This window comes from Pan paniscus, chromosome 10 (genome assembly GCF_029289425.2).
Source record: "Pan paniscus chromosome 10, NHGRI_mPanPan1-v2.0_pri, whole genome shotgun sequence".
Lineage (NCBI taxonomy): Eukaryota > Metazoa > Chordata > Mammalia > Primates > Hominidae > Pan > Pan paniscus.
This window is the reverse complement of record NC_073259.2, coordinates 127,475,124-127,493,938: the sequence shown is the minus strand read 5'-3', so window position 1 is coordinate 127,493,938 and position 18,815 is coordinate 127,475,124. Positions and strand designations below refer to the sequence as shown.

Sequence of the window (18,815 nt, the reverse complement as noted above, 5' to 3'; positions counted from 1 at the left end):
CCTCTCAGCACACATCTTACGTGTTTTGTGCTAAAAGAGTCTTCATCTCTTACTCTGTCTTGAGTTGCTTTACCAAAAGTCTCATTTTAGGATCCTACCTTGGGATGTTCCAGGTCTCAGGAAACAGTTAAGGAGTAAGGGAAAAAAATTCCATCTCACTAGACAGAGATGGCTGAAACACGGTCCTGGGCCTCAGTCATCAGGGAGGAAAGGAATAGGGAGTGAGGAGAGGAAAGATAGGAACAGCCCTGTATTCAAGGCCATATGAGGGACACTTTATCTGCTTTATTTCCCTCGGTTCTTCTAACAACCTCCTATTATTCTCATTTTACAGATAGGGAAAAAGAGTCCCAGAGAGTTTAAATAACTCCGCCAGCATCCTAGCTAGCAGGTAACAGGACCAGAATTTGAGAACGACTCTGACTCCATGGTATCATCATGTGTGTCTGGAGTAAAAAAGGGAAGGTTTTCTGGAGCATGGGGACACTCTCTTGAGTTGGATTCAGGTCCAGGAAGAAAAGCAGACGGAATTCTAGGCAGGCGGCTGGAGGCTGGCATGGCATGGGTACTCCCTGGAAAGTCCAGCCGAGAAAGCGATCCTGCCCTCTGCTCCTCCCAGGGTTACCCTCCTGTAAGTCTTCTGCTTAGTGTTCAGAATTGGGGGATGCTGGGACTGGGCAAGGACTTGTAGGCAACACCCCATAAGCCTGCTCATGCCTGTTGGGTTGTCTATGGATCATTCCCTGCTGGGCTCACTCACCGGCTTCGTATAAGATCCTTTTTGAGGTTTATTATTTCCTTGTCCATATACTTGATGCTCTTCATTGGCTTGTCTGGGACCTGATGAGAAGACAAGGGGTGAAAATAAAAGGAGTGTTAATACAACGCTTCCAAATGGAGATAGGCACAGGAGGCTCATGGGTTTCTCTGAGATGTATGGCTAGGTTTAAGGAGTCCTGGGCAGCACAGAGTCTACCTTGACACCAAAGAGGGGGCTGCTGTGTGATACAGTGGACATGGTAAGGGTTTTGGAGACAGGTGGACCTGAGCCTTGACCCTGGTTCTGTCTGGTGACCAGCTGTGTGACCTTGAACAAATTACTCAACCTCTCTGAAGAATTTGGGCTTCAATTTCTTCAGTAGAATGGGGAATCACTCCTACTCTGTTCTGAGGATTAAATTAATTGCTAAATTCCTCACTGATAGCAAGCATTAGATAAATGGAAGCTACTACTATTAGCATTACACTTTAGAGCAAAAAATTAGGCATTAAAAATAATTATTATTGGTGGCTTTAGCAGTTGATTTGGAGAGCTGAATCTTGTCAATGTAGAGATGCAAATGTACTTCCCCTCTCTTCCTGCTCCCATAGCAGAGGTTTATGAATGAATTATCCAGATAATTGTTCGTGGGTTTTTCTTTCTCCCTATTAATTTGCCTTGTCTATACCTAGGGGAAATCTCACATTACTCAGAAGTTGATACATGCTCAATATAAAGAAGAGAGATAAATTAACTATATTATATTTTTATTTATTTATTTTTTTTAGAGACAGGATCACACTGTCACTGAGGCTGGAGTGCAGCTCACTGCAGCCTCGAGCTCCTCGGCCCAAGTGATCCTCTTGCTTCAGTCTCCCAAGTAAGGTTAGGATTACAGGTTCAAGCCATCATACTTGGCAAATTATATTTTAGTATAAAAGTCATTTTTCTCAACCTGCAGTTTGGAGAAACAATAATCAGAATATTACCTGGATTATCTTGTCTTGAAATTTTCCTGCACCTTAGGATTTTTTTAAATAAAAAAATACTTAGAAATTATGGGAAAATGGGTGCTCTCAGATAAATCTGGTAAATACTTTGTGCTGGCATTTCAGAAGGGCAATTCTCAATGCATACCAGATGCTTTAGAAATGAGCATGTCCTTAGATCCAACAACTCTGCTGTCAAGAATCCTAAGGAAATATCCTTTCATGGACATGGAGATTCATCAACAAAACTGTTCACCAGCATGCTGTTTGTAATAGCAAACTATTGGAAAACAACTTTACATCTCACAATAGAAGACAGGTTAAATAATTATAGTGTATCTACACAATGGAATACAAGGCAGCAATTAAGTATAACGGCAACATAATGTAAGTATGTTTATTGATATATAAAGATGTTTGATTTTTTTGAGTCAAAAGATGTGTTACAAAGTAATATTTATAGCATGATTCTATTTTGGTTTTTGAAAAATGATCTATGTGGATATACACATATCAAAGATATGAAATGACATAGCTCCAAAATGCAGTGATTTTCTCTGGGGGTGAGATTATGGCAGGTTTTATTTCTTTTTCTTAGCTGATGTGCATTTCCTATAACTTTGCAATAAATATTAATTAGTTACATAATGAAAGAGAAAAGATTTAAAAAGTAAACGGCAAAGTGAAATTTGACAAAGGCTGGTTGGTAGTACTGTACTGAGAGTGTTTTTTGAAGGCAGGGTGAGAACAGGTTGGCTGCTCACTAACAGAAATCCCAATATCGATGTGTGGGAGGAGGCAAAGTGTTTCCTCTGCAGTCACCATCAATGAAACTGGGCTATGGTGCCTACTGCTCTGAGGCTTTGAGGTGTAAAGTGAAAGTTGAGAAGCATTGTTGTTTCAAAGTTGAATGATGCTTGTGGAAGAGTTGGGTGGGAGGCACAGTGGGAGATGAAGTGGAGGAAGGAACTGCTTCTGGCCTGCTTGATTCCATTTTTCTCCTGGGTTGGCCAATACATGTTCCCATGTAAGGCAGCACAGATGAAGGGTGAAGAGTCTATGGCAATTCTACAAAGTATTTGTAACTGCAGCTATTACTTGCCCACTTGACAAAGTGGGGCCAGGCACAGTGGCTCATGTCCGTAATCCTAGGATTTTGGGAGGTTGAGGCGGGAGGATGGCTTGAGCTCAGGAATTTGAGACCAGACTGGGCAACATGACAAAACCCTGTCTCTACAAAAAATACAAAAAAATTAGCCAAGCATTTGTGGTGCATGCCTGTAATCCCAGCTGCTCAGGAAGCTGAGGTAGGAGGATCGCTTGAGCCCAAGAGGTCAAGGCTGCTGTGACCTGAGATTGCGCCACTGCAGTGCAGCCTGGTGACAGAGCGAGACCCTCTCTCAAAAAAACAACAACAAAAAAATAAATAAAAATAAAAGAAAAAAGAAAAGAAAGCAAAATATAAAGGATGCAAAACAAAACAAAACATATGGATGGCTTTGAATCAGGCCAATTGGATAGGAAACAATGAAATAATTTAAAAACTGTCTCTTTGGCTATTCTTAGTAATGAATTACAGGTACTTCATCTTGCTCATTTCAGTATATCAGGGGGCCTCAACCCCTTGGCTGGAAATTGATGGCAGACCCATCAATGTTCATCTTGAGGGATGGGTGAAGCGGGTGGAGAGACCACCCTCTGATGAGGCATGTAAGGAACTCTAGGAGTACTTTCCCATGCTTTTGCATAATGAACATTCGTTTGTCTCACACATACAACATCTGTTCACCCTCCCTGTTGATACCAGTTAGTTCCCTGGTTAGGCCCTTTGCCTTTCCTTCACACGGCACTTGCATCTTCGGAGATGCTCATGGTTACCAGCAGCAGGGGAGGCCCTGAATGACTGAAGCCAAACAGCACAAACCATCCCCTGTCAAAGTGGTTAGTTTATGGATGGTCATGTGACCCAGTTTGGGCAAATGAGATGCAAGCATTTTCTAGGGGCTTCTGAGAAGCACAGGCAGAGATGTTCTCTTTCCTTACTGACTAGAAATAGGGAAGCAGAAAGCCCCTGGGAGTTGCTTGCAGCCATTTCGTGCCCATGAGGGTAGCCAGCCTTGGGCAAAGATGATATGCAGGAAAGGCAGAGAAGAGAGTCAGAGAAAAACTCGTTCCACGGTGCCTTGTTGAACTGATCAAGCTTCACTGGAATCTTGACTTTTCATGAACATTTCCTTTATTATTTATAACAGCTTAAATTAGGTTTTCTGTTACCTGCAGCCACAAAATTCTATCTGAAATACATCCCTCTCTTGGGAGTGGCAAAACAGCTAAGAGACTGAGACTTCTTTTAACTAGTTCTTCTTCTTTTCCCAACACTGCTTTTGAGGTATCAAGATCAGATGACCCCCATTCTGGTGTATTTTATAGTGAAAGCAATGAGATTGGCCATGTTGAGATCAAATATTTGAAAACAAGGTTGCCTGTCTTTCTAATCCCACTTATTTTGGAGAACCTCATTATATATTTCCTGCAGGCCCAAAGTAACTTTCCAAAAAGATGCTGTGAACTAAGCATATTTATAAATGAAGGAAAAATAAGCACATCAGAAATTTTCCTGCCAGATAATTTGAAAACACATGATTGAAACCCTGTTTTATGCCACGGTCATGTCTTTACCACTCTCCTAAACATCCTAAATTTTACCTTCTTCATGAAACAACTATGATAATGTCCAACATTCAAGCATTTTTTTTTCAAATGTCACCTAATGATAGTTGCCTGTGCACCAGGAATTCACATCATTGTGTAAGCGTGGATTTGTATTGACTGGGATTGGTACTGAATTGCGTCCTCAACTTGACACTGACTTTAGCAGCATGAGATGCACGCACCCCCAAGCCTCACAACTATGTCAGCATTTAAATGGATTCTCAGGAAACCATTTTTGTCAAAGTATAATTTTATAATTATAAAGGTAAGTTTATGATTATAACTTTATAATTATAGTTTTGTTTAATTAAAATTATAATAAGCCAGCAGAAATAACTAGTTCTCAGGACATTTACAAACATCATTTGATATTAAGTGAAAAATAATAAGTTAAATTAAAAGTTAATAAGTTAAATAAGTTAAATAGTAGATTAAAAAGTTTATAAAACATTCAAAAATCACTCTGTCTACAACCTTTCTAGAGGGCAATTTAGACATATGTGTGACAAGCTTTAGAAATACATATCCTCTTGCCCCAGCCAAGGAAATTATGTCGCCAGGATGAAGAGATTTATCCCCGAGGATGTTTATCACAGCAGTGTGAATAATAGTGAAAAATACCTAAATGTCCCACCATAGGCATTGTGGGGATAAATCATGGTCTATCCAGACAGTGGTATGTGATGCATTTGAGTCTTGGTGCTACCACTTAGTGCTGCTATGGCTGTTTATTCACTAATGTGGGAAGGTGGTAATGGAATGTAATTTCAGATGAAAATGCATGCTACAAAACGTAAAGATAGTAGATCATAGAGAAGCTCTAAGATTTATGCTTATAAAATCTATAGACATTTCCAGAAATGTATGTGATCTGATACAAATTAGGTTTTAAAATATTGACATATGACAAGACATATATGTACTAATATAACAAGCTGGAAGTAAATACAATAAATTGTTAATAGAGATGGTATCTCAGGGCATTTGAATTACAGGCAATTAAACAATAATTTTTTGTTTTGGTTATCTTTTTTCCTAATTTTTCTACAATTCACATAGATTAATTTTAATAAAATAATAGCGTTTTTCATGTTTGTAAAGCAATTTTGACTAATTCTCTCAAGGCAGGCAAAGTAGAAATGTTTAATGCCAATTTAAATTGAGTCATCTAAGAGTCTGGAATGATGTAAGCTAATAGTTTATTTTAACATACTGGATCAGGCAGGGTCTAGGCAGGAAATCAGACCTCATGACAGGTAGTTCAACAAAGGGAATTTAATACAGGGGAGCGGTTACAAAAGTGCTGGAAGAGCTCAAAAGTCACATAAGGAATGATGAGGCAAGCTAGAGATTAGCAAAAGGAAACCTCTACCATCTCCAGAGCTGGAGGAATTAAGGGAAGAAGAGGTGGCCTTCAGAAGCCCTGGAATAGGGCCACTTGGCATAAGCTAGACTCATGGAGGAGATGTAGTTTTAGCTAGAGGTGCCACCATAAGCTGAAAGAGAGAAGGGATGAAATGCCCTGGCTTCTGTTTAACTCTCACCCTTCAGTTCCTGATGGTGCCTGCTATTGGCTGAACCTACTTGGTAAGCCAGCTGCAAGGGCCCCTGGGAAATGTAGTTTGCAAGGATCAGCCCCCCAGTGGGAGCAGGAAATGGAAATGAGAGTGAAAGCAAGTAATTATGGGTACACCTTATGCAAATGTCTTGGCCCCAGGCCACTTTGGGACTATAAAGCAGGTCCTCCCCTTAATTTAATCAAGGATCCCTTTACAGATGATAACTTTGGATACTCCTTTTGATCTTATGCCTGAGGTTCCCAGAGTTTTCCATGGCTAAAATGCATATCCAGAATTGTGGTCATGCGCCTCGCCCCCCCAAAAATTATCAAAAATCACGATTCTAGGGTATTCAGAACCCTCCTACTTCTCCAAATTTCTCCAGATCTTTGTAGATCAACTCCCTTCCCATCAAAACTTACCTGCTGTACTTCCCATACTGTTAGGTCTTTATACTCCTTACTGACACTCATTCATGTGTCTCCCTACCCTGGTAACATATTTGTAATACAACCTCACATTTAATATTTTAATCTGGTTTTGACATTAATGAACATTGTATTATGTTGTGTTGGTGCAAAAGTAATTGCGGTTTTTGCCATTGAAATTCACTTGCCATTGAATGAATGCCGAAAATTCATTTGCCATTAAAAAAAAAAAAAAAATGGCAAAAACCGTAATTAGTTTTGCACCAACCTAATAGAAAATCAGGAAAAGATAAAAAAAATTAGGAGAAAATAAAAACCAAGCAAAACCCTATCACCATCTGATACGGTTTGGATCTGTGTCTCCACCCAAATCTCATGTTGAAATGTAATTCCTAATGCTGGAGGTGGGTCCTTGTGGGAGGTGATTGGATCATGGGGGTGGTTTCTCATGGTTTAACACCATGCCCCCTTGGTGCTGTCCTTTCAATAGTGATTTCTTGTGAGATCTGGTTGTTTAAAAGTTTGTGGCACCTCCCCCATCTCCCTCTTGGTCCTGCTCCTGCCATGTAAGACGCCTGCTCACACTTTGCCTTCTGCCATGAGTAAAAGCTCCCTGAGGCCTCCCCAGGACCAGATGCCAGCATCATGCTTCCTGTGCAGCCTGCGAAACTGTGAGCCAATTAAACCTCTTTTCTGTATAAATTACCCAGTCTCAGGTATTTCTTTGGAGCAGTGTGAGAATGGACTAATACACCGTCTCTGCAGATATCCTTTGTTTTGTGCTGTGATGACTCCCAGCCTGGTTGCATAAAAGCCATCTTGGGGACAGTTGATTTTGATTTTCTGTCTTTGCTTCCCTTGGATGTGCCATTGGCTTCAGAGCTTTCAGTGTTTCCATTGCTCTGCAGAGCACCAGTTATGACTCCGTTCTTTGTTTCCTAGAAAACAAAGTCAAGTCTCTGCCCTGCCCACCTTTCCTACAGCATGTGTGAACAGCATCCTTTCTCTTATCGACCCAATGAGTTTTTGAGAGCAAGATCGTCAGAAACACCATGTTATGTTGTGTAATGTACCAGGTTAAAAGGTGGTAAATGGAGGTGGGGTTCTGGGAGGGGTGGAGCACGCATGGACTCACAGTGGACTCTTAGATGGGGATGGTTTTCTTGGCAGATATACTCACATTTAATATTCATGTGCTGGGGCTGTTTAAATAGTAACATCGGGAAGTGGTGTGGTTTAACCTGACAGCTGAGAAGTGAAGTGTGGCAAGAATGGATGGAAAGATGTTTGCTGTCAGAAAGACCTAGGTTTGAGTCCTGGCCCTGTCACTCAGGAGTTCAGTGACCTTGAGTGAGGTAACTTTACTCCCCAGTCTCAGTTTCCCCATCTGTGAAATGGAACTAATGCCAGTCCTACTAGAACGAATGCCAATCCCCTTCTGTGAAATGGGACTAATGCCAATCTCCTATGTGTTCTGCACTGTCCCAAGTGCATTCTTATATGAAATAGATGAGTCCATTGAGTCCTTGCCATATTATTATTCCCATTCTATAGGACAGCAAATAGAGGCTTAAAAAGGTGAAACTGACTTGCTATTAAGTGGCAAAGCCTGGATTTGAACTCATGTTCAAGTGACATTGAAGACTGTGTTCTTATTCACTACTCCATTCTGCACCCCCATCCCACTTTGCCCTATTTTGCATAGTGGGAACTACCTGAGGGGTAGCAGTTGCTAGCTATTGATTTACAGATACTACCTCCAAAACTCTTCCACTGAATTTTGTTAGATTTCATCATAAAGAATTTAATATGGCAGAAAATCAGAATGATTTGTTGAAGGTCACGGCCGGAAAGCCAATTTTCTAAATATCTGTTGTTCTCTGTGTTTTATGAAAGAATGTTCTGAACTCATCTTTGTTATTCCTTAAAATATGATCTACTTCCTAGAATAAGATTAAGATGGAAATGAATTCCTGTTAAATGTGCCCGGGCTGATACAGACATCAGGGAAACAGCTGGGATGCTCCGTCGAGGGGTGAGGGGGAAGGGAGACTGAAAAGACAGCACTGAGAAGCGAGCACGCTGATTAACAAATTTCAGACTCATTATGGAGAAGCTGTAAAGAACAGAGTAGGCGGGATCATGGCAGGAGTACACACATGAACCCGGAGACCTTAGCTTGCACACGGATGTTTAAGTTTTTGGTGGTTTTAATATTTTATTTTTTATTTTTGTGGGTACATAATAAGTGCATATATTTACGGAATACATGAGTTGTTTTGATACAGGCATGTAATGTGAAATAAGCACATCATGGAGAATGGGGCATCTATCCCCTCAAGCATTTATCCTTTGAGTTACAAACAATCCAATTATACTCTTAGTTATTTAAAAAGTGAGTTATTATTGACTATAGTCAACCTGTTGTGCTATCAAATAGCAGGTCTTATTCATTCTTTCTATTTTTTTGGTACCCATTAACCATTCCCACCTTCTGCCCCCCATCCCCCACTATCCTTCCCAGCCTCTAATAACCATCCTTCTACTATCTATGTCCATTAGTTCAATTGTTTTGATTTTTAGATCCCACAAATAAGTGAGAACATGTGATGTTTGTCTTTCTGTGTCTGGCTTGTTTCACTTAACACACTTAACATAATGATCTCCAGTTCTATCCATGTTGTTGCAAATAACTGGATCTCACTCTTTTTTTGTAGCTGAATAATACTCCATTTTGGTGGTTTTATGGTGATGATAGGCAGTTCCTTTTGGGGAGAGTGAGGTATTTTTTTTGTCATAAGAATGTAAGATGTGTACCTACCAACACAGAGATACCCAGAATTAGTGACCTCATCCACACACAGATCCTTCAAACTGAAATAGGAAATATACTATAGAATTACTTAACAGGCCGGGCACGGTGGCTCACGCCTGTAATCCCATCACTTTGGGAGTCCGAGGCGGGTGGATCACGAGGTCAGGAGTTCGAGACCATCCCGGCTAACACGGTGAAACCCTATCTCTACTAAAAATACAAAAAATTACCCGGGTGTGGTGGTGGGTGCCTGTAGTCCCAGCTACTCGGGAGGCTGAGGCAGGAGAATGGCGTGAACTTGGGAGGCAGAGGTTGCAGTGAGCCGAGATCGTGCCACTGCACTCCAGCCTGGGGCGACAGAGTGAGACTCTGTCTCCAAAAAAAAAAAAAAAAAAAAAAGAATTCTTTAACAGCTCTCCTTGTTGAAGACAGGTTGCATCTTTTCTAGGAAATTTTGATTGTCAGGGAGAGGTGGTAGAAGAAGAGACTTCATCTGGGGAGACAAGCAAGTCCTCTACTGAGAACTTAGGGGAGACAAAGCAGCAGGAGTCCTCTGGGAAGAAGAGGAGAAGGAACAATGATCCCTGGGAAGGAAGCTTCTGATACTCACTCAGCACATGGTACAGGCCTGGCTCTGCATTCTTTCTGTCATTGCTGAATGAATGAGAAGATGAATGCATCACAGTCTCAAGGTTTAACCCCACAGGTTAATGATTCGTTACAAAGGAAACGAGATACCCATATAACAGTGAGGTCTGGTGGACACCACTTTAACCATCATGGCTATGCTTAGCATCACCAATGACAGGACAAACTCTTATCAGGTGAACCTGAAGTGATGCACTGGGAAGGGCACAGCATCGCCTACATGGTTACATCACCTACATACATGTCCTGCCCCAGAGGTCCAATCTGAATCTAATCATGAGAAAGCAATCAGAAAAATAAAAAGTGAAGGTCATTTTACAAAATAGGTGATCTGGACTCTTAAAAGATGTCAATGTCTGTGTCTGTTGGGGCCTCTGGGAAGCAGACACGGAGAAAGGAGTACAAAATGCTCATTGCGGGTAAGCCCATGAAAGAGAAAAGGAGGAGGAAGTGGGATTTGGCAGGGGAGCCCTAGACCATGATGCAGATCTGACAGAGTCCAGCCAATGCAACAGGGAGATCCAGAGCAAAGATTGCTTGATTGAGCCCAAGCACAAGGCAGAAATGGCCAGTGCCCACTGATGGGGAATTTCTGGGGAAGCTTCTGAATTCCGCTGCATGAAAGCTGCTGTGGATGCTGGCAGTGTCAACAGCTGGAGACTCTCAGCTACCTGTGCCGCCTGCTGGCAAGTTCTTTCTTGGAGAGAAATCCAAGGGATACATCTCTTTGTATTCTAACAAACAATGTCATAAAAGAGGAAGAAGGCAGAAGATCTGTTTCTCTAGGACACCAAGGGGACACAACAACTAAATGCAATGCATGGTCCCTTGATTGAATGCTGGACTGGAGACAAGGCTATAAAGGGCATGACTGGGATAACTAGGGACATCTGCACATGAACTTTATGTTAGATAATAGCATTGGGGCTCACGCCTGTAATCCCAGCACTTTGGGAGGTTGAGGTGGGTGGATCACCTGAGGTCAGGAGTTGGAGACCAGCCTGACCAACATGGTGAAATCCCGTCTCTATTGAAAATACAAAAATTAGCTGGGTGTGGTGGCGTGCACCTGTAGTCCCAGCTACTCAGGAGGCTGAGGCAGGAGAATCACTTGAACCCAGGAGGCAGAGGCTGCAGTGAACTGAGATTGTGCCACTGAACTCCAGCCTGGGGAACAGAGTGGGACCCCATCTCAAAAAAAAAAAAAAAAAGAAAGAAAGAAAGAAAAGGAAAAAGAAAAAGATAATAGCACTGGGTTAATGTGAAATTTCTGTGTTAACTGTATTGTGACTATGAAGGAGAATGTCCTTCGGTAATACATGCTGAAGTGTTTAGGTGTGAAGTGTCTGTAACTGACTTTCAAGAGGCTCAGCTTCAAAAATTGTAAATATACACACATATTATATATATAGTACATACATACATATATACACACGTATGCATACATACATACATATGAAAAACATCATGGAAACATGTTAAAAACATGGCAAAAGATAACATTGTGAATTTAAGTTAAGGGTATTTGACTGCCTGTTGTACTATTTTTGCAAACTTTCTGTAGCTTTGGAATCTTCTACAATCTTTTACAAGTTGGGGACAAAATATGAAGTGACTGAAACCCCAGTTTCAGGTTTCCCTTGGCTGCAATTAATTTGCTTGGGTCTTCCGTAAATGTCAGTGAAGCAGGACTGCCTTATGGAAGCCGTGCTTTGGGAATAAAGGAAGGGTCTGGGCTTCTTGCTGACATTCAGGGTGGGAGCTTGGATGAAGTTGGGAAACAAAGGTAGGACCCATGCCCCTGAGGCTGGAGAAATTGTGGCCCAGCAGAACCTACAAGTCACCAACTGTCATAGTTTTTTGGTTGATTTGTTTGTTTTGGCTAAGTGTTGAGGCCCTGGCTATGTCAGTACCTCTTCTTGAGGACTTAATTAAGGTCACATCTTAACCACTTCCTTTACTGGGCTCTCTGGGGCCACTATGCACCTGCTCAGGACCAGGTACTAGTTAAATAACTAGGGGGACAGAGCCTGATTGTATCTAATAGAGCAGAAGTAACTCCATAAAAGGAAATTGGGTGCTCTGGGAAGGAGGATTGTATGCCTGTCAGCCAAAAGCCAATAAAAGAGATAAAGTAAGAGAAAAAGGAAAAAGGTGGATAGAAAGAAAAATCTTGCTGATGTATTCCAAAAAGTAAAGATAAACCATTTCCTCCTCCAGGCAACATCCCAGGCTGGTTAACAAGATCTCTCTTCCTCAGGATGACTGAAGTTTGGGACCAAATCGCTATTTGTTGTGGGGGATTTTCTTGTACATCATACAATGTAGCATCTCTCCTGCAAGTTACAACAATAAAAATGTCTCCAGACATTGCCAAGTGTCCTCTGGGAAGCAGAATCACCCTCAATTGAGAACACTACTGAGTTAAACTTTGATGAGGGGAGAGGTGGGAATGTTCTTTTTTTTTTTTTTTTTTTTAAGACAGAGTTTCGCTCTTGTTGCCCAGGCTGGAGTGCAATGGCGCGATCTTGGCTCACTGCAACCTCTGCCTCCAGGTTTAAGCAATTCTCCTGTCTCAGCCTCCCAAGTAGCTAGGATTACAGGCATGTGCCACCATGCCCGAATAATTTTGTATTTTTTTGTATAGATGGGGTTTCACCATGTTGGTCAGGCTGGTCTCAAACTCCTGACCTCAGGTGATCTGCCCATCTCAGCCTCCCAAAGTGCTGGGATTACAGGCATGAGCCACGTCGACCGGCCGGGAATCTCTTTATAAAGACTCCATTCTAAATCCTGGCCCAACCCTTGATTTGTGGGGAAATTTTTGAAAAAACTCAGGGCACCTGAAAGAAAAAGATAACCAGCAAAATAAGCATTCTATTTAATGCCATGCAATTGAACTGTTCTTCAGTCCTACTTCAGGCTGGAGCCCTCTTCCCACCTATAGAGTTGTTTTGAAGTAAAATAAAATCTATTGAGCTGTGTGAGGAAAGCTGTAATCAGCAGGGATTTTTTTCCCCTTCCTAAAGATTCCAATTTTTCTGTGTAAGTTCTATTTGTTCTTTGTGTAAGGGCCTCCGTAATAAAGAACTTCATTTTCTACCCTCGATGGCCATTTTGAATGTAGCTGGATATTCCTCACTGGAGTGTGTTCATGAATGAGACCTCCCTGTTTGTCCCACAGCAGACACTGCCTTATTATTATTATCATTATTATTTGAGACAGAGTCTTGCTCTTGTTTCCCAGGCTGGAGTGCAATGGTGTGATCTCGGCTCACTGTAACCTCTGCCTCCTGGGTTCAAGCAATTCTCCTGCCCCAGCCTCCTGAGTAGCTGGGATTACAGGCATGCAACACCTCGCCCGGCTAATTTGTATTTTTAGTAGAGATGGGTTTCTCCATGTTGGTCAGGCTGGTCTCGAACTCCTGACCTCAGGTGATCCGCCTGCCTTGGCCTCCTAGAATGCTGGGATTACGTGAACCACTAGGCCTGGCCAACACTGCCTTATTTAATCCTCACGCCAACCCTATGAGGAATCCTTATTCCTGTTTTCCTGGAAAGGAAACCCAGTATCTGAGAGGTTAAGTCAATTATTCAAGGTCACAGAGACAGGAAGTGGGAGAGCTCAGTACCCTCCAATCCTTGATACCCTCCCCTACCCTTATCTAATCCAGGGATCAGCAAACTACAGCCTGCGGCTGGCTTTTGTATATTACAGTTTTATTGGGCACAGTCACACCCATGTGCTTATTATTGTCTGTGGATGTTTTCCTGTTATAACAGCGAAGTTTAGTAGTTATTTCAGAGGCTGCACAGCCTAGAATGTTACCATCTGGCCCTTTCCAGAAAAAGTTTACTAAGCCCTGAGCTAATTTACCAAGTTGTTGACTTTGCTTCCTAGAGAGCTCTCCAGTCTTTTCCCTCCATTGTCTTCCCACCAGTGTCATTCCCACGCTGCTGCAAGCCACCTGGACAACAGACACAGCCTCCGATGACCTCTCTCCTCCATTCTTGTTTTCCTTGTCCATTGTCCACATAGCTGACCCTTCCAAAATGCACACCCAATCCCATGACTCCATTGCCTAAAATTTTCCTTATTGTTTTTAGACTAAAGTCCAAAATCCTTGCTGGGAACTACACAGCTCTGTGATCTAGCTCCTGCCTTCAGTGTGATCTTGCATTGCTCCGCTGTCCTGATCTCTATGGTCTAGCCAGTGAGCCTCCCTTAAGTGTCTTGCTCATTCTGATCACAGGGTCTTTGCACCTGCTGCCCTCTTTTCCTAGGATGCTTTTGTGCTATCCGTTCACTTTCAATTTGTTAGCTGTGGTTTATCCTTTAACTCTTTGCTGGGATGCATTCCTTGGTCTCTGTAAGCCTGGCAGGCTGTCATATAAGGATGCACAGGTTGGACGCTGCACAACTCTGGAGAGATACACTATTTGCATTTTAGTCTAAGTGAATGGAATCTCCCTTTAATCAGTGAGTGGAAAAAAAGGTGAGGCTAAGTCACCGAAACTGACAAATTATTGAAGAATTGCTACACATCAGCACTGTGCTAAGCATTTTGCATTATCAATCTCATTTACTTCTTCCAACAAACCAATGAGATGGTTATTAAAAAATAACTGTCCCTTTTACAGAAGGAGAAATGGAAGAATAGATGAAGTTGTTCAAAGTTACACAATTGGTCAGTGGTCAGAACCAGGATGAGAACCCTGGTCTTCCTGCATTTAAAACTAGGTTTCAGGCCAGGTGTGGTGGCTCATGCCTGTAATCCCAGAACTTTGGGAGGGCAAGATGGGAGGATCAGTTGAGGCCAGGCATTTGAGACCAGCCTGGGCAACATAGTGAGACCTCTCTCTCTACAAAAAACAAAACAATTAGCTGGACATGGTGGCATGCACCTGTAGCCCTTGCTACTCAGGAGGCTGAGGCAGGAGGATCACTTAAGCTCGAGAGTTTGAGGTTGTGGTGAGCTATGATTGCACCATTGCACTCCAGCCTGGGCAACAGAGTAAAACCCTGTCTCTAAAAACAAAACAAAATGAAATAAAAACAAAAACCAAAACAAGACAAAAAACTTGAGTCCTCAGCCATTAAGCCTCCCTGAAAATTCAGTCTTCTCATCCTTTGAACTGGAAGGAAAGACATTATTCCACTATTTTCTTCTTAAATCCTTCCTGTTTTTAAAGAAGGGTTAGCTGAGAAGGAAGGTGAGTATGAAGAGGGTTGAGGGAGACACACAGTGAGGATGGCTCCAGCTAATAAAGACAAGAGTGGCCGGGCGTGGTGGCTCACACCTGTAATCCCCGCACTTTAGGAGGCTGAGGCGGGCAGATCTCTTGAGGTCAGGAGTTAGAGACCGGCTTGGCCAACACGGTGAAATCCCCTCTCTTCTACAAAGAAAAAAAGTAGCTGGGTGTGGTGGTGCGTGCCTGTAATCCCAGCTACTTGGGAGGCTGAGGGAGAAGAATCGCTTGAACCCAGGAGGCAGGGGTTGCGGTTAGCCAAGATCACACCACTGCACTCCAGCCTGGGTGACAGAGTGAGATACCATCTAAAAAAAAGCAAACCAGAGTGATAGACAGTGCAGGGTTAGGAGGGGGCCTGGGAGAAGAGGTGAGGGAGGGGGAACTGACATCCAGAAAAGAACCCACAAGCAGCTAAAGGACTGTATTATTGTTTTTTCCTGTGTGAGGTGCAATGTAACCTTCTCCCTCTCTTCTGTGAACCCTTCAGTAAAATCCCCGTTATGCACTGGCACATACGGAGTGGGGACTGCTCTCTGAGGGGCTTGATGAGCCAGGCCCCAAGGTGGGCTGGGGGAGCAGAGGTGGACAAGGGACGGATTCAGGAGAAAAGAATGTGGAGTCGGAATCCCCTCTCCATGCACCACACCTGCGTGACCCGAAGAAAGTCATCTCTTGTGTACTTCCGGGCTCCCACCTGGCACTGCCTAATCTTCATGCAAAGGCCATGAGGATGCTGAGAGGCCCACTTGGTACACAGGGCTTTGTGAACCAAAACAAGCCAAGGAAATGTCACTATTACTCTCACTATACCAGGAGTACCTGTAGTTTATACACATTGAATCAATTATGAGCTATGAATGAAAAATATAACTTGCGTGAGATCACGAAAATGTTCCCCCCACAATGCCTTAAGGGCCGAGCAAGACTGTCAGTGACCCGATGGTCAGCAAAAGTAGCGATGCAGCGATATAACAGTAGGTGGCGCTAGATGCCATAGCTTTCAATCAAGTCCTGGTTTCTTTTCATCTCTTTCTCTGCCTCCCTCTTCTCTCACTTGATTGAAATGGAAATTGGCTGCCAGCATCAATGAGCCCCCAGCAGCCCTGGGACTGAGCTGGCATGCCAACAGCCAATGTGTTATCCACCCAGTTAAAAAAATTAATCAAATGCATTAATCTCATAAGCTCTTTTGAAAGACTAGGTATGAGGGGCCAGCAGTCCAGCTGTCAGACCCTGGGAGCTAATGGGAATCTGTACGATGGGCTAGGGGCTGCTGTTCAAAGTCCTGGAGGAGCTTCAGGAAACAGGAGCCCCGGGATGTGACAACCACTCTATTCTGTATCGTGAACCTTGCAAATGGCGTGTCTGGAAATGCGGGAGGCTTGAGTTGGCAAATGGGCTCCAGTCTGAGCGCTAGCTTCAATCTACCCATGAGAAGTCATTCTGTCTGGAGTGTCCTCCAGTCCAGTCTTATCAGAAGAAATATCTGTGATTGATTAGCAATGTCTGCCACAGACCCAGTAAGGAACAGCAGCATCAATGTGCCCCATTACCATTCCTGCATGGGGGGGGGGGGGGCTTTACCTGTCTTTTCTCATTAAATATTCACAGCCACTCCACAAGTTGATAGCATGATTATCTCTATTTTCTGATTAAGAGAACCGAGACCCAGAGAAGTTAAATAACTTGCCAGAGGTCACCCAGCGAGTGAGTGAGGGCTAGAACCAGAAGTTCAAACGTATCCTGTTGGCTGCAGGGCTCCGTTTATTGCATATTACACCACAGTTTACTTCCTTTCTTGGAAATGAAAAAATTTATTTGGCAATTCATCCTGGATAAATGAAACAAAGAGTGACCTAAGAAAGTATCCTTTCATATTGCCAATGTCCTGATAAGAAGGATGTGTGTTGGTGGTTAAGCCCCCACGTGGCTTCCATCCGTTTTCTCTCTCCCTGGAAGAAGATAAAGTTGACATCTCTGCAACAATCAAGTGAACCCCCTGAAGGTCCAAAGAAACACAGCCTCCCATTGGCTAATAACTTTTAACCTCAATTTTTTTTTTTTTTTTAATGTGAAGAGCAGAAGCAGAGCTGAGCTTAAGCCACTGGTGAAAGGGAAAAGAGCCAAGATTCAGGAGAGCTGCTTGGGGCTGGATGAAGCTTGACTTTTGGGCTGAGCTTTAGTGTGACACCAGAGATGCTGGGATATGAATTCTACAATGCTGTCCCCTGGATGCCATTCGATGGAAATTTACATGGATTACCTTTTGAGGCTCAGTGAGGGGCAAGAGCAGCTCACATATTTCTTAAATATCTATTAGGAGTTAGAAAATATCTGAGGATGTGGTGCTGAACAAGGGGCCATCCTTTCCTCAGGGATCTGGTGGTCTAGTAGGAGACACTTAACTACAATGTAGGAAAGTGCAGGCATCAAACAGTGTGGGGGCTGGAAGGGTTGTTGGCAGCGATTCAGACTGTGCTGAACACAAAACTTGGGGGGAAGGGTGTGTCGGGGCTCAGAACATGATACCCCAAAACATGGTGCCTTGGCATGCTAAGTATTTTGGATGGAAAGAGATGGGGACGGGCTCAGAAACAAGGTCTCTCTGACTTTCTTTCCACCTCTCCTCTTTCTCTCCCGAGAAGGTCATAGAAACTGGAATTTCTCACCCCCAAGGTGAGAACCAGCTCTGTCTGGTTCCTTCTGTCTGAAACACCTATAGGGCAGAAAAAGTAAAACCTTTTACCTCACCCGTCACAAGGGTCTTGGATGACATCACCATAACAAAAGACATATTAATGAGAGAAAAGCATAACAATTTTTTTCTTTTTTTGAGATGGAGTCTCGCTCTGTCGCCCAGGCTGGAGTCCAGTGGTGTGATCTCGGCTCACTGCAGCCTCCGCCTCCCGGGTTCAGAACATGAACGAGGCTTTTCACCCCCAAGCTGGCTCACAGAAACTAGAACTTCGCTCTCCCAAAGCAAGCCATAAAACCTAGAAAGGCTACTGTCTGGCCTCCTCCCTTCCATCCTGATGGTTCTATGTGACATGTTTCTGGTCCCATACCTGGGGGAAAAATGTCTTACAGAGACACAGAAAAGAATCTGAACAAACATGCCTTCCTAAGCACACCTCCCCTTAGGTTTACTACCTTTAGATAACACCCCTTTTCGTCCAATCATGTTTCTCTACAACTATCCACTCTTCTCATCAGACTTAGCATAAAAACACAGTTTTCCCTTGGTCTTTGGGTCTCCATTTCTGAAGGCTCCCATGTTATGTAAAACTTCGGTTAAAAAAATAAATGTGGCCGGGCGCAGTGGCTCACGCCAGTAATCCCAGCACTTTGGGAGGCTGAGGTGTGGGGATCACTTGAGGCCAGCCTAGCCAACATGGCAAAACCCTGTCTCTACTAAAAAAAATACAAAATTAGCTGAGTGTAGTGGCGCGCGCCTGTAGTCCCAGCTACTCAGGAGGCTGAGGCAGGAGAATTGCTTGAGCTGGGGAGGCAGAGGCTGCAGTGAGCTGAGATCGCGCCACCGCACTGCAGCCCGAGTGACAGAGCGAGACTCCGTCTCAAAAAAAATTGTTTTGCTTTTCTTTCATTAATACGTCTTTTGTTATGGGGATGTCATCCAAGAACTGTGATGGG

General features: G+C 43.2%; 1 protein-coding gene and 1 long non-coding RNA gene across 7 annotated transcripts in view; one reads left to right on the top strand and one right to left on the bottom strand.

The window, feature by feature from the left end:
- The window catches only part of CCDC60 (coiled-coil domain containing 60), a 204,410-nt gene that overhangs the window by 111,492 nt on the left and 74,103 nt on the right, over window positions 1-18,815 (bottom strand). For all 3 annotated transcript variants that reach the window (XM_003832402.4, XM_055096246.1, XM_055096245.1), the window contains exon 2: window positions 761-840. In XM_003832402.4, coding sequence (XP_003832450.2) covers window positions 761-840 — 80 coding nt within the window. The remainder of the gene's footprint in view (window positions 1-760; window positions 841-18,815) is intronic.
- The window catches only part of LOC106635409 (uncharacterized), a 281,598-nt gene that overhangs the window by 239,757 nt on the left and 23,026 nt on the right, over window positions 1-18,815 (top strand). The gene's annotated exons all lie outside the window — the stretch shown is intronic.